General features: G+C 38.7%; 7 protein-coding genes across 7 annotated transcripts; 2 read left to right on the top strand and 5 right to left on the bottom strand.

Annotated features, from left to right (window-relative positions):
- The first annotated feature begins 1 nt into the window (after nt 1).
- On the top strand, nt 2-2,207 carry LOC125207439 (Tetratricopeptide repeat (TPR)-like superfamily protein). The gene has a single exon (XM_048106780.2). The coding sequence runs from the start codon at nt 93-95 to the stop codon at nt 2,121-2,123; it is 2,031 nt and encodes a 676-aa protein (XP_047962737.1). The 5' UTR covers nt 2-92; the 3' UTR covers nt 2,124-2,207.
- Nucleotides 2,208-2,250: 43 nt separating this feature from the next.
- LOC125207438 (zinc finger RNA-binding-like protein) lies at nt 2,251-4,842 on the bottom strand. The gene is made up of 2 exons (XM_048106779.2): nt 4,300-4,842; nt 2,251-3,092 (listed from the first exon to the last, which is right to left on the bottom strand). Exons 1-2 carry the CDS (start codon nt 4,714-4,716, stop codon nt 2,466-2,468), a joined length of 1,044 nt encoding a protein of 347 aa, XP_047962736.1. The 5' UTR covers nt 4,717-4,842; the 3' UTR covers nt 2,251-2,465.
- A 265-nt stretch (nt 4,843-5,107) lies between these two features.
- LOC125206871 (uncharacterized) lies at nt 5,108-6,387 on the bottom strand. The gene has a single exon (XM_089059892.1). The coding sequence runs from the start codon at nt 6,067-6,069 to the stop codon at nt 5,194-5,196; it is 876 nt and encodes a 291-aa protein (XP_088916018.1). The 5' UTR covers nt 6,070-6,387; the 3' UTR covers nt 5,108-5,193.
- A 672-nt stretch (nt 6,388-7,059) lies between these two features.
- LOC125205398 (UDP-glucose 6-dehydrogenase 3) lies at nt 7,060-9,796 on the bottom strand. The gene is made up of 2 exons (XM_048104294.2): nt 9,645-9,796; nt 7,060-8,772 (listed from the first exon to the last, which is right to left on the bottom strand). The coding sequence occupies exon 2, from the start codon at nt 8,750-8,752 to the stop codon at nt 7,310-7,312; it is 1,443 nt and encodes a 480-aa protein (XP_047960251.1). The 5' UTR covers nt 8,753-8,772; nt 9,645-9,796; the 3' UTR covers nt 7,060-7,309.
- A 2,895-nt stretch (nt 9,797-12,691) lies between these two features.
- On the top strand, nt 12,692-16,051 carry LOC125206864 (microtubule-destabilizing protein 60-like). The gene is made up of 7 exons (XM_089060471.1): nt 12,692-13,655; nt 13,789-13,837; nt 13,924-14,016; nt 14,454-14,573; nt 14,860-14,958; nt 15,565-15,624; nt 15,711-16,051. Exons 1-7 carry the CDS (start codon nt 12,793-12,795, stop codon nt 15,912-15,914), a joined length of 1,488 nt encoding a protein of 495 aa, XP_088916597.1. The 5' UTR covers nt 12,692-12,792; the 3' UTR covers nt 15,915-16,051.
- Nucleotides 16,052-17,280: 1,229 nt separating this feature from the next.
- Nucleotides 17,281-18,903, bottom strand: LOC125205141 (small ribosomal subunit protein eS19x-like). The gene is made up of 4 exons (XM_089060298.1): nt 18,746-18,903; nt 18,219-18,309; nt 17,848-18,031; nt 17,281-17,542 (listed from the first exon to the last, which is right to left on the bottom strand). The coding sequence occupies exons 1-4, from the start codon at nt 18,827-18,829 to the stop codon at nt 17,467-17,469; spliced, it is 435 nt and encodes a 144-aa protein (XP_088916424.1). The 5' UTR covers nt 18,830-18,903; the 3' UTR covers nt 17,281-17,466.
- A 1,581-nt stretch (nt 18,904-20,484) lies between these two features.
- LOC125206863 (small ribosomal subunit protein eS19x) lies at nt 20,485-21,940 on the bottom strand. Its single transcript, XM_089060195.1, has 4 exons — nt 21,764-21,940; nt 21,246-21,336; nt 20,904-21,087; nt 20,485-20,719 (listed from the first exon to the last, which is right to left on the bottom strand). Exons 1-4 carry the CDS (start codon nt 21,845-21,847, stop codon nt 20,644-20,646), a joined length of 435 nt encoding a protein of 144 aa, XP_088916321.1. The 5' UTR covers nt 21,848-21,940; the 3' UTR covers nt 20,485-20,643.
- Nucleotides 21,941-21,992: the final 52 nt, after the last annotated feature.

Genomic DNA, 21,992 nt, shown 5'->3' with positions numbered 1-21,992 from the left:
GGTGCTCGTTATTTTAACGCAAACTTACAGTAGCATCTTTATACAAGTTGAGTAAATACGTTGAAACTTGAAACCCAATTGTTGTTCAGTTAATGAATGGCCAATCCCCACCTCTGTCTCGCACGCTCAAACACCTATTCTCCGCCACCGCGCCGCAATGCGAGTACCTACTACACCGCTGCGCCACCACCGCCGAATCCCTTCCCACCACCAAGAAGCTGCACGCCCACATCACTACCTCCGGCCTCCTCTCCTCCCATTTCCTGTCCCTACTCACCTCCGCATACGCCCTCTGCGCCCATCTCCACTACGCCTGCAAACTGTTCGACCAAATGCCCAAACCAACCATCATCGCCTACAAAGCCATCATTAGAATGCACACCGAAACCGGCCACCCTCGCCGCGCCCTCCAACTGTTCGTCGATATGCACGGCTCGGGCCGTCACCGCGCCGACGAGTACACCTACCCATTTGTGATCCGGGCTTGTAGGGATTTAGTGCTGCTTGAGCTAGGAATGGTGGTTCACGGCCTCACAGTTAAGACCAGCTTCGTGTTGAACACTTTTGTGGGGAATTCTCTGATTGCAATGTACCTGAGCTGTGGGGATAGGGATAGAGCTACGGCCGTGTTTGATTCGATGGAGGACAGAACTGTCGTTTCATGGAACACGATGATTAGTGGTAGCTTTCGGAATGGCAGAGCGAAGGAAGCTCTGGCGCTTTTATGGAGAATGGTTGATGATGGCGATGGAGAAAACGACGTGGAGGTTGATTCTGCTACGATTCTCTCGGTTTTGCCTGCGTGTAGCTCGCTCAAGGACTTGGAGCAGGGAAGGAAAGTTCATCGGCTGATAATGGATAGAGGCATTGGTAAAAGATTGGCTGTTCAGAATGCTTTGGTTGATATGTATGTCAAGTGCGGGAGCATGGAGGAAGCTCGTCGTGCCTTCGATGGTATGGTGGAGAAGGACGTTGTGACGTGGACTACTATGATCAACGGGTACACGTTGCATGCGGATGTGGATCTTGCGTTGGAAATGTGCAGATTGATGCAGTGTGAAGGTGTGAGGCCTAATGAGGTGACACTGGCTTCACTTCTGGCGATGTGCGCCGCTTTGCCTGATTTGAAGCTCGGGAAATGCTTGCACGGATGGGCGATCCGTCACCATGTTGATTGTGCTGAGAATGTGGAGACTGCGTTGATCGATCTTTACGCCAAGTGCAATTCTTTTGGATTGAGTTTAAGGGTGTTCTCTAGGACTTCTCAGAGAATAACTGTGCCATGGAATGCGATTCTCTCCGGTTGCATTCACAACAAGATGGGTGGAGAAGCTATCAGCCTTTTTAACCGGATGATGCAGGTGGGGGTGAAGCTCGATGCAGCGACATGGAAGAGCCTCCTCCCTGCGTACGCAGCTGAGGCAGATCTCCGCCAGGCGAGCAACATACACAGCTACCTGGTGAAGTCGGGGTTTCTGGGGAAACCGGACATTATCACCGGCATGATTGACATTTACTCTAAATGTGGGAGCTTAGGGCATGCTCATGAGCTCTTTGATGGGCTCTGTTCGAGGAACAGAGACATTGTGTCGTGGAGTGCGATAATAGCTGGCTACGGGAAGCACGGGCGTGGGGAGATGGCTGTTTCGATGTTCAATGAGATGGTGCAGTCAGGGATCAGACCTAATGAAGTCACTTTTACCTGCGTGCTGCACGCCTGTGGCCATGCCGGATTGGTTGATGAAGGTTTGAATCTGTTTAACTTCATGAAGCAGAATTGTCAGGAATGTGTGAGAACATATCACTATACTTGCATTGTGGATCTACTTGGGCGTGCTGCTCGGCTTGATGAGGCGTATCAGTTGATTAAGGCCTCGCCGTGTGGGGGGAGCCACTCCGTCTGGGGGGCGTTGCTTGGCGCCTGCGTGATACACGTGAACGTGCAGCTCGGGGAGATTGCGGCACGGAGGTTGTTTGAGTTGGAAGCGGAGAACACTGGGAATTATGTGTTGTTGGGGAATATTTACTCTGCAGTTGGGAGGTTTGATGATGCTGAGAGAGTGAGACAGATGATGAATAGTATTGGATTAGTTAAAGCTCCTGCTAATAGTAGTGTCATCTAAGTTGTGAGATACTACTTCCATTTTCTTTCTCTAACTTGCAAATTTGCAAATATATTATCACATAATATTCGTGTTCTGTTGTCATATTAATGTTATTGGTGTTTTAATTTGTGTAAGAAAAAAGCAATTTGGAAAACAAAGCATCTCTATATTAATAATATTTCGGCTAATCGTACAGAGTGGAGAAAGGAAGTGAGAATTTGTTCGATTCAAAATTGAGGAACAAATCCTAAAATCGACTGTAGTCTATGAATAATCAAGAGCTACGATTCGAATGAGAAAATGGTATGTACAATTAAATTAGTTCATCAAACAGATCTTCAGAGGCTAAACCAAGCTACCTCAGGTGGCAGAAGCACCAACTCCAGCTCCCAAGCCATGCTTCTTGGCCATTGAAGCATGTTTCTGACCAGCGATGTGATAGTTGAAAACCGTGTCGCTGTTGCAGATCACGTTGCATATGTTGCATGCACGCACGGCAGTAGCTTCCGCTCCTCCTTCCAAAACTTTCCTTCTTTTTGTTTCCAGATCTTCAGTTCGAGCAACTGCTTTCTTCCGAGATTTTGTGGGTTTGGTTATTGCTGGATTCTCTGGTGGTCCGATGATTGGTTCACCTGTAGAAGTTGAAGGTAGAACGTGACTGGAAACGGGAGCCGGAGCTGGTGCTGGGACAGGCAGAGATGTGGTAGTAGCTATAGTGGCAGGAGGAGGGCCTGCAGTGCTAGTAATTGCGGAGATGGGGGCTGCTATGACAGGTGCGTATATAGTTTGAGCTGCTGCTCCTAATTTTTTAAGATTTTTGAGGTGCTTCCTCCCCAATTTATGCTGGTCAAGAACACCTTTGCTGTTACAGTCGACTTTGCACACCTCACACCAAGCAGACTGCACGACCGTCGTCGTCTTCTTAGGGGCTTTTTTCCTGATTTGTCCTCTTTGTACTTGAATTGCTGGATTAGGCGTGCTTACACCCTACAACCACAAAACGAACTGATTGATTCTAATTTGAAGTAGAAAGGGTAGGAATTAAACATTATAGAGATACATCATTTAGCATAATGAGAGTGATTTAAGAAATGCATGAAGACGATAACAAACTTGATTCACAGAAACAGCTCACCACTACGGTCACTGATAATTATGTATTTACAAGTTAACACAGATTCATCGCATTTTATTTGTCCCCCTCTGCCAATCTAAGTGTTCTCAAACACAATCTATACCTTCCCAAAGTATAGCAGTCGGGAACTAGTATAACTTTTCTATATGTCCGACATTTTCTTTTTTAATATGGAGATCTTTGAGGATCATATTCAAGCATCATCCAGCAATTTATCTAAAGCTCATATGATTGACACTATTTCAGAACATTCAACATAGTAGGATGCAATCTGTATGTTTTGATAAGAATTACAGTTGCTCTGAAGCAAATATACCACCCTACCTCATCTTCAAAATCCAATGTGGGAAGTGCATTACAATAAGACACATCCAATAGTAAATCTAGTATTTAGGGACATCAGATGTACTAGATGATTTACTAGCATTCAATAAGACTGATTTAAGAATCTTCCACTCTCAAGTTACTTAAACAACTTTTCATGAATGCATAATCCTATAATAAGTTCCAAGTAATATAGGCATCACCACCATTTCAAATAACCCCTAGTATTCCAAGTGACAAAAAACCCTTCACTCATATTCTTCTAGAAAGGGATGCATCTAGGATGTTTCTTGACTGCAACAACTAACTCTATCCAATCTTACAACATCTTTCCAGGACGATGATAATCTCGACCCCCCCCCCCCAAAGACACAAACAAATTAGGTTGCTGAAGTGTAAAATCCCTATAATTATCAGAACAGTTAGTGTAGTGGCCTCACCAAAACGTTTTAAACAATTTTTTCACTGTTTTCTTTCCATCAAGAAACCAATAACAGTAATTCGGATATCTTGATTCACCATGCCAAGACTCATGTGGTGACAGGGAAATGTACAGTAAGATCAATATTCAAAAACTTCCCTTTTAAGTAGCTTCTCAAGCAAAAGCAATTCAGTTATAAAAAACCGTATAATACACAATTGGCCGGAACGATGAATGAGAATACAACTCCAATTCCCGCAAAAATGATTAGATATTCTAAAATGTGCAGAGAGAGAGAGAATGAGAGCACTTACAGCGGCATATGGAGTCGCACCATATTGCTGGATAGCAGCTATCCATCTCGCATTTTGATCCGGATAATAAACAGCCGGAGCCGCAGCCGCATCTGCAACCTGCTGAGCCTCGTAACTCGGTTGCGGCACGTAGTTGACAGGCGGCGCGTAGGTCACTGCTGCTGGCGGCGCGTAGATCACGGGCGCCGGCGGATCAACGCCCGGCGGGTGAGGCTGAGGAGGCAGAAAATAACCAGTATGGGAAGCGACATTTGATTGTTGGTAGGGACCGGGGACGAGATTCGATTGTTGGTAGGGATTGGGGGCTAGATTTTGAGAGTAAGGCAGTGAGTGATTGGGGGCGTGCAGCACTGAGAATTCAGGATTAGGGTTAGGGTTTTGGTTTTGCTGAATTTCAGCCCAATTTGGGTAATTCATGGCGATGGAAAATCGGTGCTATAATAATACAATAAAATTGAACTGAAATTCTACCATAACCTCTCATTATACTCTCATTTCTACCATTGCAGCTGTCTACTAATTTCACCTCTCTTTCTCTCTTTGCATTTTTACCCTTTAAAGACTAATTGGCCAAATATAATTCAAAATCAACTTATGAGCACTATTTTTTATTACTTCGTAACGACTCGATACGCACGATTTATCGTCTCTAAACATTTCTTTCTTTTTGTTTACAATAGAATTAGAGCTTGTAAAGATCCACAACCACTTTCATATAATCAAGATTCAAGCATGTTTCCTCCCAACTCAACAACTTCAACATGGTTTGAACAAACTCTAAATGCAAATGTACATTGATAAAAACTGATAAAGAAAAAACACTGTTTTATTTATTGTATGTGAAGAATATGTGCAATTTTGCAAAAGAGCTAACAATCAAGAATTGGAAAGATTTCACCAAATCACAGCCACTGCATCCATCTCAAGTAGTGAGCTGCAGCGCCTCATGCTCGCAGCTCCCCTCAACGAGCCACGAGCTGATCCCCCCGACCCCATCTCTTGCTCGACCCAATCAGAGCTCATAGCCCTATGCTTCTCCTCCACCATTTCAAGATCAGCTCCATTTTCACAAGACTCATCATCACATCCATTGCTTTCAATACCATCTTTCAAGAATCCCTCATCACACACAAGATCAACTCCCATTCCATTTTCAAATTCAGACACATTTGATGCAACAACACCTCCAGAGTGATCAGAATCCGAGATGAGCTTCGAGAAACTTCCCACACCCCTAGAGAGCATCACCAAGCACCTAGCAGCCTCCTCTGCCTCCTCAGCCTCAGAGGCACTACAACAAGAAGCATCCACGCCCGAAACCGAAGGATTCGCACTCACAGTGCCCTTATACTTGATCTCGGATCTCTTCCTCCGAACCGGGCAGAAACTCTCAACAACAACACTGGACACCTTCTTAGTAGAATGGCTCTTCATGTGACCAAACACAGCCCTTATGGATTCAAACCCTCTGCCACATTCCTTGCACAAATGCACCTCCTTCTTGTTCTTGATCGAATGGAACCTCATGTGGCCCGAAAGAGCCCTCAACGAGGCGAATTCCTTGCCGCATTCTCTGCAAGAATTCGTTGTCTTTGCAGTAAGGGCGTGTTTGCTCTCATCACTATCTCCAAATTCTTCCACACAGTTGGGATTCACAGCTGATTTCTTGGAAGCCAAATGAGCCCTCATATGGCCTCCCAAAGACTTCCCACTAACGCAGGGTTTGCTGCAGATTCTGCACACGTATCTCTGTTCTTCGACTTGCCCCATTTTGGTCCAAGAAATGAAGAAATTTGTCAAGATGACTCGATTGTGGCGAAGCCAAGCATCGCATTGGGAAAAAAAGATGAAAGCTTTGATCAGAAACAGAGAGATTAGTCGAGAATCGGGTCAGCAAAAAGTGGTCTTTTGGGGAATGAGAGAAGAAGCAATCAACAAATACAAGATCTGGTGGTGAGAGGGAAAGGCTCAAATCAAGACAGAGAGAGGTGTTAAAGGGGCTGTATGGCGGTGGACATGTGTATATATGCTCAACAAAATTGAGGAATGAAACTGCATTTCCTCTCTCTCTCTCTCAAGAACCATGAGAAATTGTATGGCTATGGAAGCATTGCATGTAAGCAAAGACACGAGGAACAGACTATACTCGCTGGAAAGTGGAATAATCTTCATTTTTTTCAAATCTTGAAAGGAAAAAAGAAATTTGATTAGGGGCTATTTTAGGAGTTGAAATGTATATTCACTTGAATTGTTATTATATCTTATTTGAGTGGAGAAACAAATTCATAGAAGCTTGTGGAATACGAAAAGATCCTTTCTTGATTTTATTTTATGTTATTCATTAATATCACATATCTCAAAAGAGGTAATTTGATATCGATTCTGCAATGAGACTTTAAGAGGCCATACCAAAATATTACTCTGAGAATTTGAAATATAATTATAGGGTCTAGTTATTGTTAATTTAGCTAGAATTTACTAGACATCTTAACTTTGATCTGCCTAAGGAGTATTAATTCTTCTCACCATTTAAAGTTACATTTATCTTTTATCATGGCTATTGTGCACTTGAGCAGTTTGGATTGGAAATTAGTATTGATATTTTACATATGAAAGAGTGTAAGTTTAATAGCTTGTTCCAATTGGACTTTTTCATACAAAATAGTGTGTTTTATTTTTAATTGAAATTGTGGTGATTTTTACAAACAAATTAAAAGTAGTGATCATATAAAGAATAGAGAGAGAGTGAGAGATTCAAAGTATGGAAGAAGGAAGAAATGAGTAATACAAGTGTAAACAGATCATAAATTTAGGCCAAATATCAAGATCTTCCAACTAAGAAAAGGCCTTTTAACAGAAAAACTCAGAAACTGATCCTCAGTGTTTAAATGGAGCAAACAAAACCCCCTCCAAAAACAGGAAGAGAAAAAAAATGATTATATAGTTAAAAAACAAGAATATAGAAGTTCATATCCTGCCTCAGCAGCTTCCTCCAATCCAGATCATTCATTTATGCACAAGCGGGCATGTCTTTGAGCCAAGCATCCAGCGGCTTCCCGATCGAGTAGACGATGAAACCGATTTCCCTCAGCTTGTTCGCATCCACCACGTTCCTCCCGTCAAACATGAACGCCGGCTTCTGCATGTTGTCATATACCCTCTGGAAATCGAGCTTCTTGAACTCATCCCACTCTGTCAGGATGCACACCGCATGAGCGTCCTTGGTCGCCTCGTATGCATCCCACACGCAGTGCACCTTCTTCTTGGTGGTGGGGCTCATCGGCTGCAGGTGGAGGGGGTGATCCCAGTCGAACTTATTCATCGAGAGGTCGCGTTGGATCTGGTCCTCTGTCACCTGAGGATCGTAGATGCTCAGCTGGGCCTTGTCACCGAGCAGGCCCTGGCAGACGTCAATGGCAGGAGTCTCTCTCGTGTCACCGGTGTCTTTCTTGAAGGCAAACCCCAAGATGGCGACTTTCTTGTTCGCAACCGTGTTGAACATGGATGAGACAATACGGTTCACAAAACGGCTCTTTTGATAGTCGTTGATCTTGATGACTTGCTTCCAGTATTCTGCGACCTCAGGAAGGCCGTTGCATTCGCAAATGTAGACCAAGTTGAGGATATCCTTCTGGAAGCAAGACCCGCCAAAGCCCACACTGGCATTGAGGAACTTGGGGCCAATTCTTGAGTCCGTGCCAACAGCATATGCCACTTGGGAAACATCTGCTCCGGTAGCCTCGCACAGAGCGGACATGGCATTGACAGATGAGATCCTTTGGGCCAAGAATGCGTTAGCAGCCAGCTTTGAAAGCTCAGCAGACCACAGATTGGTGGTGAGAATGCGATCTTCAGGAACCCAATGGGCATAAACATCCTTCAATGCTTTAACAGCCTTGAATCCTTCTGGGGTTTCCCGGCCTCCAATGAGAACCCTGTCTGGGTTAAAAAGATCTTGAATTGCAGTCCCTTCAGCAAGGAATTCCGGGTTCGATAGGATCTGGTAGTTTATTCCCTTGCTGTTGTGAGTCAAGATTTTCTCAATGGCCTCAGCAGTTTTGACAGGCACCGTGGACTTCTCGACCACAATCTTGTCCGACTTAGACACATCAGCAATCATGCGGGCAGCACTCTCCCAGTAAGTCAAGTCTGCAGCTTTGCCTGCTCCAAGACCCCTAGTTTTGGTGGGAGTATTAACCGAGACAAAGACTATGTCAGCCTCAAAGACGTGTTTCTCAACATCTGTGCTGAAGAACAGATTCTTGCCACGGCAGTGCTTCACCACATCATCAAGCCCTGGCTCGTAGATGGGAAGCTGATCACTGTTCCATGCACTGATACGAGGGACAGAAATGTCAACTACAGCAACCTCGATATCAGGACACTTGTATGCGATCACGGCCATGGTAGGGCCTCCCACATATCCAGCCCCAATGCAGCATATCTTCACCATTTTTCCTTTGTTTTAGTACCCTGGAAAAGCAAAACTCCTTATCAGATTACACACTCTAGCAGAATTATCAAAACTCTGGGAAAAGAAAATCTTTAAAAGAATTCTACTTATAGCTATCAGAGTCAGAAATTTACATGCATATAGAGAGAGCATTAAGGTGATTGGTAGCAGCATTGCATAAGCACAAACTAAGCTAATATGAGCTTACATAGTTCAACAAACCATATACTGATCCAACAGTTATGTTAATAAAGAAGCTGTTTTCACACAAGAGAAAGGGCAACTGACCATCCCGGTTTCTGTTTTCATAATTCAATCAAACAGTGTTTTAGTTAGTAGTTTCCACTTGATCGCAAGCTCGATCCAAATTTACCAGAACGCTGGAGTGTTTTAAGGATCAGATCTGATGTATTTCAAAACGAATTTACTCAATCTGAACAAAAGATCCTACATATAAACTATAATAACTTGAATCACTTGATCAGATCTACCTAAAACACACACTGCATGTTATGCCATCAGCTCCAAAAAAGTCCAATACGTGAAATTTAAGCTAAAACCATACGCCATCGGAAGCAAGACTTTCACAAATCTCGTCAAACTAGCATAAATCTACTAAAACTCAACAAATCAATCAGAAATTCATATGCAGCCGTATACGGAATCAGTCAAAATGCAATAACACTCAAATCACGAGAAATGCGAGCAGCTGCGTTTCAGATCAGACGCGGACAGCACAAAACTAGACCTTCAAATTAATCTAGGAACCCCTAACTCACATTCGCCAACGCAAAAATTCATCAACACGCACAATTCGCCAGCACAAAATAACAGATTCAATAAAAACGCAAAATCAATGAATCTCTCACACTACAACAAACGAAGAATTCACCTCCGGATGGCGCGATCCGTTTCCTATGAGGAGAGATCTGCAAAGTGGAATGTGAGTCCGAAGGAATTAAGAATTTCTTAGGAAGACATACAAAGCGGGGAGCTTTATATATAGTCGATTGGTGTTACAAGATCTGCACCGGACATCGACGTGAAAAGACAAAACCACCCTTCCACCCACAGCTTCTGGGAAGGAGAAAATGTGGAAAACACTCTTTCGCCGAGGTCTTGAAATACCGAAATTGCCCCTGTGAGGTAGTGGTGGAGTGGTGGTGTATAGGTGTACGCGTTTTAGGTGGCGGTGCATGTACGGTACAACGCTTCTCCGGTTGTACACTACGCTTCGTGGATGGTGCTCCGTTGTTGAAATGTCGAAATGAATAAATGTTGTTTATTTAGCTAATGCAGATCTTGATTTTTACACCTTATTCTAGTGTGATTATGAAGTCTCTTGTTGTATGATTTATTATTTGTTCGATTAAATTGTACTACATACTAACACAACTTCCTCTCTTTTTTGTTTTACAATACCATTTAAAATCTTATATTCAAAATAGTACTCCTAATATTTACTTACTGAAATTTAGTGAAAAATTGAAAATGATGTGGCTATCGAAAAATCACACATGGACCAGTCAATCAGTCATTTGCTAGGCATTGTCACAATACTATGGAGTACCGGATTTTTAACGTGTATGACTAGTTTATGTGTACTAGTAGTTTGATAGTTACATACTTAGTATTTAGTTTAATCAAAAAAGTAGATTGTTATTGTAAACCACAAATTGTAAAGATATGCTAAAACTAAAATCTTGTTATGAATTAGGAAAATGATTAAATTAATAATATGTTGTCTTAAAATGAAATCACCATTTATTTCAAATAAAAAAGGGTAATATGAGTTTTTTCCCTATTGGTTTTGAATTTGTTACCTTCAATGGCAGATTTTATTTAAGATGCAAAAATGTACTATAAAATGTGGTTACCATAATACTATCCCTTTCCACGTGACATGTTTTATAATGTTATATGGGGGAAAATATATATGTAGAGGGATTAGGGATATGCTTTAATCTTTGTAATTGGAAAATGAAAATAGCATTTTAACTTTTTCAATTTTATTCTCTACAAGAATGCATATGGAATGTTTGATGCTACCCATACTGGTTTAAAACTTTACATATATTTTGTTGCAGGGATAGAAAAATGTGGTCCATAGATTGAAAACAAATTCAATGCGAAGATGTAATGTTTACTAATAGAAAATCAATTGAAATAGGTAGTTTTCTATTATAGCTAGCAAATATTGATCACATATGCTTCATTGTTAAATAATTTGGGGAGTATAAATTAACATGGTCTGATATTGTGAATTGATACTACTAGTATTAACTTATTTTCTAGAACCTCCACTATTATTTAATTTTTAGTAGTTACATGTAATTGATGTCTTGAAACCTAACGTTTTGGTTTTAAATTTTTTTAAAGAGATTGCGCTAACTTGAAGATGAAATAAAGCTGATATTTGACTGCATAAATTTTAGCATTTCTTGAAATTTAAGCTACAATGAAATAATTGGCTGGCGTTACTAAATTGGAGCTTTTCTTCATGATGAATTCATCATTATATTGTTTTCTTCAAAAAACATGATTATTTTGCATTGCAAATGTGGACCCAATCAATCTCTTTTTGGAAAAATTGAGTATAATCCCCCTATTTTAACCTTCTTCTGTTTTATCGTAAAAATTATTGATTTTATTTATTATAAACTTAATTATGAAAGGAGCTTCTCAATCTCGAGTTATAAATTTATTATTCAAATGAAAACTATAGGTTGAATCAAATGTCATGTCACTCATGTGTTCATAATATGGTATTATAGTTTAACATTTTATATTTGTATTTTGTTTTTCTGAAGAAATGAGGAGATTTCCTTAGTCCAAATAACAATCGTTACAAATTTGTTGGAGACATTATAGTAGTTTCAGAGAGGTAGGTTTTTAGAAAAGGATAAATAAAGTTTGACTCTCAAATTATGATAAGCTGTTTTACAAAATTGATTAAAGAGTCATAACCATACAACCAGACTATTAAGGTAACAAAATATTGATTCACCATATTAGAAAAATTTATTGTTTAAATTATTTTAAATTCTTTCAACCGTGCTATATATAGTTAGCTTTTTAGTGAGGTTGACTATGGCCTGTATGATGGTAATTCATTCTACGTATATGTCATAGTGTATAGTTGATATACATTGATTTTGGTATGTATCATAAGTATCGTCAATGTCAATATAAAAAATCATAATATTATTGTACTCAAATTTCACGATAAAGTATGATATTGTATCGAAAATTGCGGCATGCCAGAAATTTGATATTTTTAAACATTTTGATACGATAAGTGCGATACACATTTCAGTAAGGCTCTATATGAAAATTGTTTAATACGGAGCACTAGTAATAACAATAATGATGATATTTTTTGCTTAAAAATGAAGAATGGTAAGATTTGAATACGAAATATGTTTGTTACTTCCTCCGTCCACTTATACTTTTGTCATTTTCATTCGTCTACCAATAAAATTGCTATTTACTTTTACTATTTTTAGTAATAAACCCACACATTTCACTAATTTTATCTTACTCACATTTTATTATAAAATAAAACTAATAAAAGTATATCATTTTTCATAATCTTTTTACTAGAAATTCTAAATGGTCAAGCAAATTCAAAATGTAATAGGAGTATCAACCATTATCAAGAAATGCATGACAAAGTTTATTGAATTGTTCTTATTTTATTTTTTGATCACATCATTATCCTATTCATAACCAATCATTATTTTAATTGCATGACTATTATTATAGCAAGCCAAAAATCCAAAACACAACGGCAATGTAAAACGCATAAATCCGACGGTTCAAATTCACGGGAATATTCAAAATAATCAATCCAACGCTCCAAAATCAAATCATTGAAACTAGCCGTTGTGAACAGAGCGTGAGCTCCAACATTATTTTCTTCATTTCCTCCCATTTTCCTTCGCAAATGAACTATCAATTTCACTCTGTAAATCCAGCAAAAATCTTGTCTCTCAAGAAACCGAGTGTTTGAGTAATTTTCCGGTGAATTGAATTTCCCCATGGATTCAAGCTCGAAATCCGGCGGCGCGGTTACTCCAGCGAAAGAGAAAATCGCCCGATCGAAGTCCGAGAATGTAAACCCTAACGTGAAGTTCTCGAATTCACCACTGATCACCAAATCCGAAAGGAGCGCCAAGAAATCTGCCTGCAGAAACGCAACCTCCAACCCTAAGCAGTTGATTATGGCCTCGCCGTCGCCGAAGAAGAAGATTCGAGAGAGGAAGTTCGTGATCGCGAAGAAGAGGGTGCGCAACCAAGATCAGGGTTCCCTGGGCACTGCGGCGGGGGCTTGTGACAAGTGTAAGAAGGCGACAGGTAAATTGAAGTGCTTGTGTGTGGCGTATGAGAGTCTGCGGGCTTCTCAGGAGGATTTTTTCAAAAATCGGGATGAAATCGAAGATGAGGTTTCTGATAAACTAGAGGATTTCGATTTGATGTCTCGGGAGGAAGGCCTAAATGTTGAGAAGAAATTGGAGGGGGATGGAGCCTTATCAGACAAGGTTGATGTTGATGAGTCCACAGAGAATGATGATGGGGGTGTAAAGAGGAGTCGGGATAGGTTGTTGGAAGAAGCAAAAGTGCGAGTACGGACGCCAGGGTCTGGCAGGGTGATGAATTTGGTGAAGGAATTTGAGAAGCTTACGACGTTCAAATTGGGGAATTCTGAGGAAAATCATGTGGAGGAGGCGGAGAATGATAAAGTTGGTATAGATTTGGCATCGGATGGACTGGAGCCACCACCTAAGGCTCCAGAGACACAGGTTTCATCTTCTTCGTTCTGTCCATCGATTTTTCAGCTGACATCAGAGAGCTTAGGACTTGATCCTCGTCGTTCATATTCATTAGACAGCAATGATGGAAGGTTAGTCAGTGTTATAACTCAGATATAGTTTAATGATTACATAGATAATGTTCCTTTGTGTATTATTTATCCTGTTTTGTTACATAGATAGTGTTCCAGTTTTGGGTCTCAACTAATATATGTGCCTTTGCAGTAGTGTTGCAACCATGACGACTGCTGGTGGTCAAAAAAGCAGGCGAAGTGTGAGAACTTTAGATCTTAACTTGTCTTATGTGGCCAATTGTTTCTAGATTTGTGGTGTTCTTATATTTTTTTTTCACATGTGCAGAGCACCGAATCAGCTGCAAATCGTACTAGAAGACTCTGGAAGAGAAAGCAGCGGAAAGTAACCTCTCTAAAGCCTTTCATGCTTAGAACAGAGGTATATGTCTTCCACCATAGTCTGACTGATGGCGCCTGCTACTATATGTAATTTGTAAAAGACTGAATGGTGGTAACTAAGCAGAGAGAGATGAAATTAAATTTGTTTTACTGATAGAGGAGTCGTCTTGTTGGGCTTCTTAACTAAATAACTAATTAATAGGTTCCTTGCACATATGCATTTTGATTCTTCATGCCAAGCAGATAATGGTGATAAAGGTTTGAGCATATTTTTGAGAAGCCAGTTGAGTTCTATAGTTAAGATGCTAAAAGTAGAGGCAACGGTTGAATCACTTGGTTCTATTTAAAGCAGGACTGAGTGTGATCATGAAATTGATTGCCTCTTAAAAAGATGCTTGATGTGTTCAGCCGATTGCTTTCCACTAATTGTTTGCATCTCTTTACATAACTCAAAAATTGGCAATTTCCCTACTGCAGGAAAGAGGAAAATGCAAGGAAGAAGTATTCCTGAAAAAGTTACAGCAGATGATTGAAGAAGAGGAGAAGATGAAGGTACCCATAGCGCAAGGTCTACCTTGGACAACAGACGAACCCGAGGTAAAGCTTTTATGGATATCTTTTGCTCAAAAGCATTGACAGCTTCACAGAGCTAATGATAGGCTAATGTTGGCATGGCATTATTGTTAAGAGGAACTCATATATATTAATGCTCTCAATATCATGTTTATAGGTTGTGTTACATTCTTGTATTAATATGTAGGTCAAGATCTAGCTATAGTTTTCTCGTGAATATGAAAGTTGTTTTCAGTCATGCTCAAAATATTTAGGCCATACACAACTTTCTGTTAACCATTCAATAAATCTGAACTTGTTATTATCTCAGTGTTTGGTGAAACCTCCAGTTAAAGAAGTCACAAGGCCAGTTGACCTCGTGTTGCACAGTGATGTGAGGGCTGTAGATCGATCTGAATTTGATCATCAGGTATTTTTATTGAATCAAACTGAAATCTATTAACTCAAGTTATGAATGCAAGCATGTTGATTGATATGGGTCCCAATCTTGTGTGCTTTCCATCTACAATATCGCAGTTCTTTGATTTTTATTGTTACTCCTTTTAATTGCATAAGGTATTTTCAAAACTCCATACTAATTATGATTAGATATCAATACTAGTGAATAATAGGTCTCATCCCTCTTCATATGTGCTTAGTTTGGGGTTGGTTTCTCTTGAACTAAAGTGAAATATAATGAACAAGTTATGAATGCAAACATGTTCTATAGACTATCTGTGCCAGTCTTTTGTGTCTTTCGTGTCTTCCTGAATTGCTGTACACATATCAAAATTCTTTGATTTCAAATGTCACACTTGGTTTGCCTCTAATTTTTCTTTGCTTGGTTTCTCTTGGACTAGAGTGACATAAAATGAACTCAAACTCAATGAAAGCAAACATGTTAAAAAGCTGATGTTTGCATATCACAGTCCTTCAATTTTAAATGCCATACTTGGTTTGCTTCTCCTTTTCTGTTCTTGGATATTTGAGTGTGTTTTCCTACAAAGAATGACCAAATTTTATTGTCTTTTTAAAGGTTGCAATGAAAATGAATATGGTTGAACAGTACCGGATGGAAAGAGAGAGACAACAGAAGGTAACTAACTACAGAACTACATTGCAAAACTGTCAGTCAATATGAAGCTATTCTCTTTGAGATTGTTAATTGTCCTGGTTTTGCAGGAGGCAGAAGAAGAAGAAATCCAGAGGCTGAGGAAGGAGCTCATTCCGAAAGCTCAACCCATGCCATATTTTGACAGGCCCTTTGTCCCCAGAAGGTCCGAGAAGAACCCCACCATACCCAAAGAGCCCAAGTTCAACTTACCTCAGCAGAAGAAGACCAAATGTAACTTGTCTTTAGATGACTTCGTAGCGCATTGCCAGTGAACACAAGCAAATAGGAATTCATCTTTCTTGGTCATTCATTCCATCCGTTTGTATATGTTGCAATAATTTGTGAGAGGCTTGCAGTTTTGGGTGCTAAAAGATGATTGTTTGCTTGGCACAATGGTGTGCCAAATTTATTGATTTCTTCTTTCCTCCATTTCCTCTTATTCATCTATAATCTTTCCCACATGTTTTCCTCTTTCTATCATATCTATATATACAAGAATTTTATATCATTTGATACTTCTCTCGTTCACTATATACACTATATCTATCATTTGAGGAGGATAGACAAACACCAAGTCACACAATTCGTTAGATTATAACATGACATATGGAAGGCGAAAAAGGACTAGAAAATATTTATGTTACATGCTGACGCTGTGACAGGATCTATCTTTGTTCACTTTGAGGAATAAATGGACTATTCATTGTTTTCGTTTTTATATATGGTACATTATCATATAAAAAAGTAATAGTAAATTTTGATCATAAACATATGACCAAAATGCGAATTTGGTTCAAAACATTCACTTTTGAAAAACAAGTCCATAACAACAGATAAAAATATGAAACTGCTGATACTTTTGTATAAACGTTTGTGGTGACATAGGAAAATAACATATAAAATTATTTTCATAAAATCAAATTAATGTACTTGTTCTAAATCATGCAATAGTTGCATACACAAAAGGCATTTACTACACTGTAATAAATAGTGTAAAATCTTAATGATCAACACACTTGACTCTATTCGAGAAATGATATGCTGGGCGATTGAATTTGAACGACAGGTGAGCGCTTCCATTCCACGTCTGAAGATTCCTTTTTTATCTATAAATTTCTCTCTCAGTAACCTCTCTCCCTCTGTGAAGACCGCTCTCCATCATTTCTTTTCACATGTACAACTTGGCAATTGCAACATCATTTTTTCATTCACAGCACCTGTATTTCTTTCCTTCAGGCTTAAATAATGTATCTATTCCTTCCCCAGCTTCTTGATATTTGCTACCCCAATTTAATAATTTCATTGAAAATTTTAATCATCTTAACTAATTTCAATATAACTTTATTTTAGATCGCAGTTATTTGACCACCCATTTTTCACTCTCCAATAATGTTTTAATTTTCTTCATCACTATGGATGCTTAATATTGATAATAAACGCAAAAGTAAACAGTTGTCTGACGTGGAATCAGGATTTGCGCTCATCGAGCACTCAAATTAGTCGCCTAGCATAACATTTCTCTACTCTATAATACTAACAAATAGTGTAAAATATTTATAACCGCACATCCAAAACAATCATTCATTTTTTTTTTATCAATTTTAGTCCATCAAAAAAAATTACACAGAACCGGAGTAGTTGTTGCTAACTAGAAAATATATTAAGATGAAACTCAATCTCAAATGATCCAAGTACATCTCTTAGAAATTCAACAGCAAAAATTAATAGTAGTAAAAAAACGAAACATTTTAAACAAAAAATTGTTCAACCATATTCGCAATGAGGAAGTTCTCAACAGGCTAAAAACATAGCTAAAACATTAATCTATAGAGCAACAACAACAATTCTTCCAGCAACTTGATCGAGATCTCTTTGGCCGCTGGATGTGATCTTTCTCCCTCTGTTAAACAAATAATGCACAACAGAAAATTAGAGGATCACACATGCTACACCTAGCAAGACACTCCATGTTGCAGAATTCAAAGTTGAACCACCAAAGATACAAGAGATTTAAGTTACAAAGGGCACAATTAGGTATATGCTCTAGCACTGGATTATTTCATATTTCTGTATTTGCATTTACTATGCATAAAAAGATTTAGAACAAGTGACGAGGGAGAACTGGACTGTCTAGGTAGCCAGACTCTTCTGCTACAAGGGAGATTGCAAATAAGTGAAATCAAACAGAACTTGACATGCACTTACCCCCTTGAATCAAGCTCAAGAATGTTCATGTTCTGTAGCTGCTGCAGAATGTGACGGGCAACGGCACCGCTGCTTTTGCCAAAATGGCGTGGACGGCTTCCATTCCTCTTGCTTCCGCCATAGATCCTACGGAAGGCACCAACTCCAAGACCTCCCCTCAGGTATACCTTTCTAGCCATGGAAGCTGCAAAATCAAACCACTTATTATCAAGACAGCATTGTGAAACAGAACACCTAGCTAAATACCGTAAGATGGTGAACCTATTAGTAACATGGTAGGAGTAGTAAATAATGGGTATAATTACCACAACTTCACAAAAACATGACTATGTAACAACAAAAATAAAGTTATATGTAGAGGAGGTAATTACCGGCCCTAATGTAATACCAGTCGGGATCGTAAGGGGCAAGTTCTTTCAACACACCAGTTTTCACGATATCAGTCCACTCGGGAAGCTCCATCTATAGTTAAAACAAATGATCAAATATGCTGCATAAGTATTCTTGAATCAAATTTGTAAACTATAAACAAAACTACGAACATTATCAATTTCGCTTCTCGAGAAATAAATATGCATCTCTTTAATAAAAGAGAATACTAGTACTATATTTACTCTACATCACAGTCTATACTATCTCACAGTGTCTCTCATCACACTTTATGTCCAGGGAAAGAGGTTTTCTAAAACCTACCAGCTACTAAAATAAAGCCTCCACATTGAATTCAATAAAAACGAATAATATTCAATAATTCCTTCAAGCATACAAATCACAACCTAAATTACGAAACAGATTAACGACAAGAAAAAAATACATAAATTATAAATATGAAGCATCAAACAAGAAAATTGGGATATGACATCTTAAATCGTCAAAAAGGTAGAAAAAAAAGATTAACCTTGCCGGAGCGCTTGAGGTGGGCGGCGTAAGCTTTGACGAACTCGTGTGGAGAGACGTCCTTAACATTTTTCGCGGTAGCCATCGTCGGTGAGATCTGAAAATCTGGAGCTGCAGCTCACAATACTAATCTCGGATTCGCAAGGGTTTAGGAAATTAGGGTTGTTCCACATATTATATTTCTTCCCTCTGTAAATATCGGCCCGCTTTCAGTTTGGGCTTCGGCCCATTTTGGGACGGCTTTTAGTTTTAAATGGCTCAAAACAGATTTAAATTATTTAATTTTAACTTAAGGTGTCTTTTTCAAGATAAATCAACAGGCGTTTTTTTAAAAAAAAAAAAGAAAAAAGAGATTTCATACTCTACCAAGTCTAAGAAAAATAGTTTAGTTCTTTTTTATTTCCGTTCCATCCATCAAAAATATTCTCTATCTATACATGGTACTACTATATTTAATGAGGTGGATTTCATTTTCTTTATTATCAATACTTCAAACATTTTTTTATATATATCACTCTCTATCCTTTTACCAATTTTGCATTTAAAATTTGTGTTGTCCAATGTTAAAAATATTGTTCATGGACATAGGTAGGAAGTGTAATAGTTTCTCATTCATATTGTGGTCATAATGACTCGAACTCTTGATCTATTGATTAAAAAAAAATGGCTCATCTACTAAGATGTATTTAAACCGTCGATAAATATACTCCACTCGTCTCCAAATAATAGTCTCTCTCTTTTTTCCATCTTTTGTTTGTCCTTATAAGGTGAGTCTCATAATCCAATAATACTCCAATAACATTTTCTTGGTAGTATTTCTCGTACTTTACCAATTTCGCATTAAAACTTTTGACGTTCCTTTAAGTCCCTACTAAGTCCCTACTTTTATGGTACAGTAGAAAGGAGTATAGATTCGGTTAGGGGGAAACTTTGCTCTATTAGAGAATAGGGAAACTTGAGTATCCAGTCCACTTGATTTGTTTCACTTTGCTCTATTATGTAACTTGTTCTGTATAGTGTTATTTCTAACATGCTTGTTATCAAACCCCAATGCGCCCAGTGAACACAAGCAAAGGTCTGAGAAGAACCCCACTATACCCAAAGAGCCCAAGTTCAACTTACCCAGAAGAAGACCAAATGTAACATGTCTTTAGATGACTTTCGTAGAAGAAGACCAAATGTAACATGTCTTTAGATGACTTTCGTAGCACATTACCAGTAAACACAAGCAAATAGTAATTCATCCTTCATGGTCATTCATTCGATCCGTTTGTATATGTTGCAATAATTTGTGAGAGGCAGTTTTGGGAGCTAAAAGATAATGTTTTGCTTGGCACAATGGTGTGTCAAAGTTATTGATTTCATCTTTCCTCCAATTCTTTTCAAATCATCTTCACCCACATGTTTTTCTCTTTCTATCATATCTATATACAAGAATTTTATCATTTGATACTTCTCTCGTTCACTATGTAAGTATATCTTTCATTTGATGAGGATAGACAGACACAAGTCACACAATACTAATCATAAAGTAAGATTAAAAACAAAGTACTTTACTTTGTTCTAAATCATGTTCGTTGCATAGAAAGTTACTACATTTAAAACATGAAGAAAACAAGACCTTATCTCTCAGATAAATATAATAAAAAAAAAACGAGCATTAAAAGACTACATCCCCAAACACAACCAATATTCATTTTTATCAATTTTAGCCACTCCATAAAAATCGGAATCGAGTAGTTGTGGAGGCTAACTAGATAATATATTAGGATAAAACTGAAATGATCCAAGTACACATCTGAAAATTCAAGAATCGTAAAGAAACACGAAACATTTCAAACAAAAATTTGTTCAACCATTTTCGCAATGAGGAAGTTTTCAATAGGCTAAAAGATTAATCTATGGAGCTACAACAACAATTCTTCCAGCAACTTGATCGAGATCTCTTTGGCCGCTGGATGTGATCTTTCTCCCTCTGTTAAACAAATAATGCACATCAGAAAAGATTATTTCATATTTCTGTACTTGCATTGTTACAATACATATAAAAGATTAGGAGTGACAAGGGATGACTGGACTCTAGGTAGCCAAGCACCACAAGTATACTACAAGTGAGGTTGCAAATAAGTGAAATCGAACAAAACTAGACAGGCACTTACCCCCTTGTATCAAGCTCGACAATGTTCATGTTCTGCAGCTGCTGCAGAATGTGACGTGCAACTGCACCGCTGCTTTTGCCGAAATGGCGTGGACGACTTCCATTCCTCTTGCTTCCGCCATAGATCCTACGGAAGGCACCAACTCCAAGACCTCCCCTCAAGTATACCTTTCTAGCCATGGAAGCTGCAAAATCAAACCGCTTATTATTAAGACAGCATTGTGAAACAGAACACCTAGATAATTACAACAAGATGATGAACCTATTGATAACATGGTACTTAATTATCAAATCGTTACAAAAACACACCAAATATAAAGTTTGATGTAGATGAGGAAATTACCAGCCCTAATGTAATACCAGTCAGGATCGTAAGGGGCAAGTTCTTTCAACACACCAGTTTTCACGATATCAGTCCACTCAGGAAGCTCCATCTATAGTAAAAACAAATGATCAAATATGCTGCATAAGTGTTCTTGAATCAAATTTGTAAACTGTAAACAACACTACGAAAATTATCAATTTTGCTTTTCGAGAAATAAATATGCATCTCTTAAATAAAACACAATATATTTTACTCTACACCACTGTCTATACTGACTCACTGTGTCTCTCATCACAATTTATATCCAGGAAAAGAGGATTTTTAAAACCTAGCAGCTAAATACTAACATAAAGCCTCCACACTGAATTGAATTAAAACGAATAATATTCAATCATTCCTTCAAGCATACAAATCACGACCCAAACCACACAACAGATTAACGACAAGAAAAAATACATAAAATTGAAGCATCAAACAAGAAAATTTGGGATATTACATCTTAAATCGTCAAAAAAAAACGTAGAAAAAAAATTAACCTTGCCGGAGCGCTTGAGGTGAGCTGCATAAGCTTTGACGAACTCGTGTGGAGAGACGTCCTTAACATTTTTCGCGGTAGCCATCGTCGGAGAGATCTGAAAATCTCGAGCTGCTGCGCTCAATACTACTCTCTGATGCGAGGATAGCTATGCAGGAAGCGAGGGTTTTTGAAAATTAGGGCTATTCCACTTTTTATAGCTATTCCCTCTGTAAATATCGGCCCGCTTT

This window comes from Salvia hispanica, chromosome 6, assembly GCF_029641045.1.
Source record: "Salvia hispanica isolate PSC_SH4W2 chromosome 6, Shi_PSC_v1, whole genome shotgun sequence".
Lineage (NCBI taxonomy): Eukaryota > Viridiplantae > Streptophyta > Magnoliopsida > Lamiales > Lamiaceae > Salvia > Salvia hispanica.
This window is presented reverse-complemented; position numbering and strand designations above follow the sequence as displayed.

Excerpts from the sequence above, each read along its gene's own strand:
- LOC125206871 (XM_089059892.1), bottom strand. The coding sequence starts at position 6,069 with ATGGGGCAAGTCGAAGAACAGAGATACGTGTGCAGAATCTGCAGCAAA.
- LOC125207438 (XM_048106779.2), bottom strand. The coding sequence starts at position 4,716 with ATGAATTACCCAAATTGGGCTGAAATTCAGCAAAACCAAAACCCTAAC. Across the intron at positions 3,093-4,299 it reads GTGCGACTCCATATGCCGCT|GGTGTAAGCACGCCTAATCC; the intron begins GTAAGTGCTCTC and ends TTGTGGTTGTAG.
- LOC125206864 (XM_089060471.1), top strand. The coding sequence starts at position 12,793 with ATGGATTCAAGCTCGAAATCCGGCGGCGCGGTTACTCCAGCGAAAGAG. Across the intron at positions 13,656-13,788 it reads TTAGACAGCAATGATGGAAG|TAGTGTTGCAACCATGACGA; the intron begins GTTAGTCAGTGT and ends GTGCCTTTGCAG. Across the intron at positions 14,959-15,564 it reads GATCTGAATTTGATCATCAG|GTTGCAATGAAAATGAATAT; the intron begins GTATTTTTATTG and ends GTCTTTTTAAAG.
- LOC125207439 (XM_048106780.2), top strand. The coding sequence starts at position 93 with ATGAATGGCCAATCCCCACCTCTGTCTCGCACGCTCAAACACCTATTC.
- LOC125206863 (XM_089060195.1), bottom strand. The coding sequence starts at position 21,847 with ATGGCTACCGCGAAAAATGTTAAGGACGTCTCTCCACACGAGTTCGTC. Across the intron at positions 21,337-21,763 it reads ACCTCAAGCGCTCCGGCAAG|ATGGAGCTTCCTGAGTGGAC; the intron begins GTTAATTTTTTT and ends TTTTTACTATAG. Across the intron at positions 21,088-21,245 it reads CTGGTATTACATTAGGGCTG|CTTCCATGGCTAGAAAGGTA; the intron begins GTAATTTCCTCA and ends TTGATTTTGCAG.
- LOC125205398 (XM_048104294.2), bottom strand. The coding sequence starts at position 8,752 with ATGGTGAAGATATGCTGCATTGGGGCTGGATATGTGGGAGGCCCTACC.
- LOC125205141 (XM_089060298.1), bottom strand. The coding sequence starts at position 18,829 with ATGGCTACCGCGAAAAATGTTAAGGACGTCTCTCCACACGAGTTCGTC. Across the intron at positions 18,310-18,745 it reads ACCTCAAGCGCTCCGGCAAG|ATGGAGCTTCCCGAGTGGAC; the intron begins GTTAATCTTTTT and ends TTTTAACTATAG. Across the intron at positions 18,032-18,218 it reads CTGGTATTACATTAGGGCCG|CTTCCATGGCTAGAAAGGTA; the intron begins GTAATTACCTCC and ends TTGATTTTGCAG.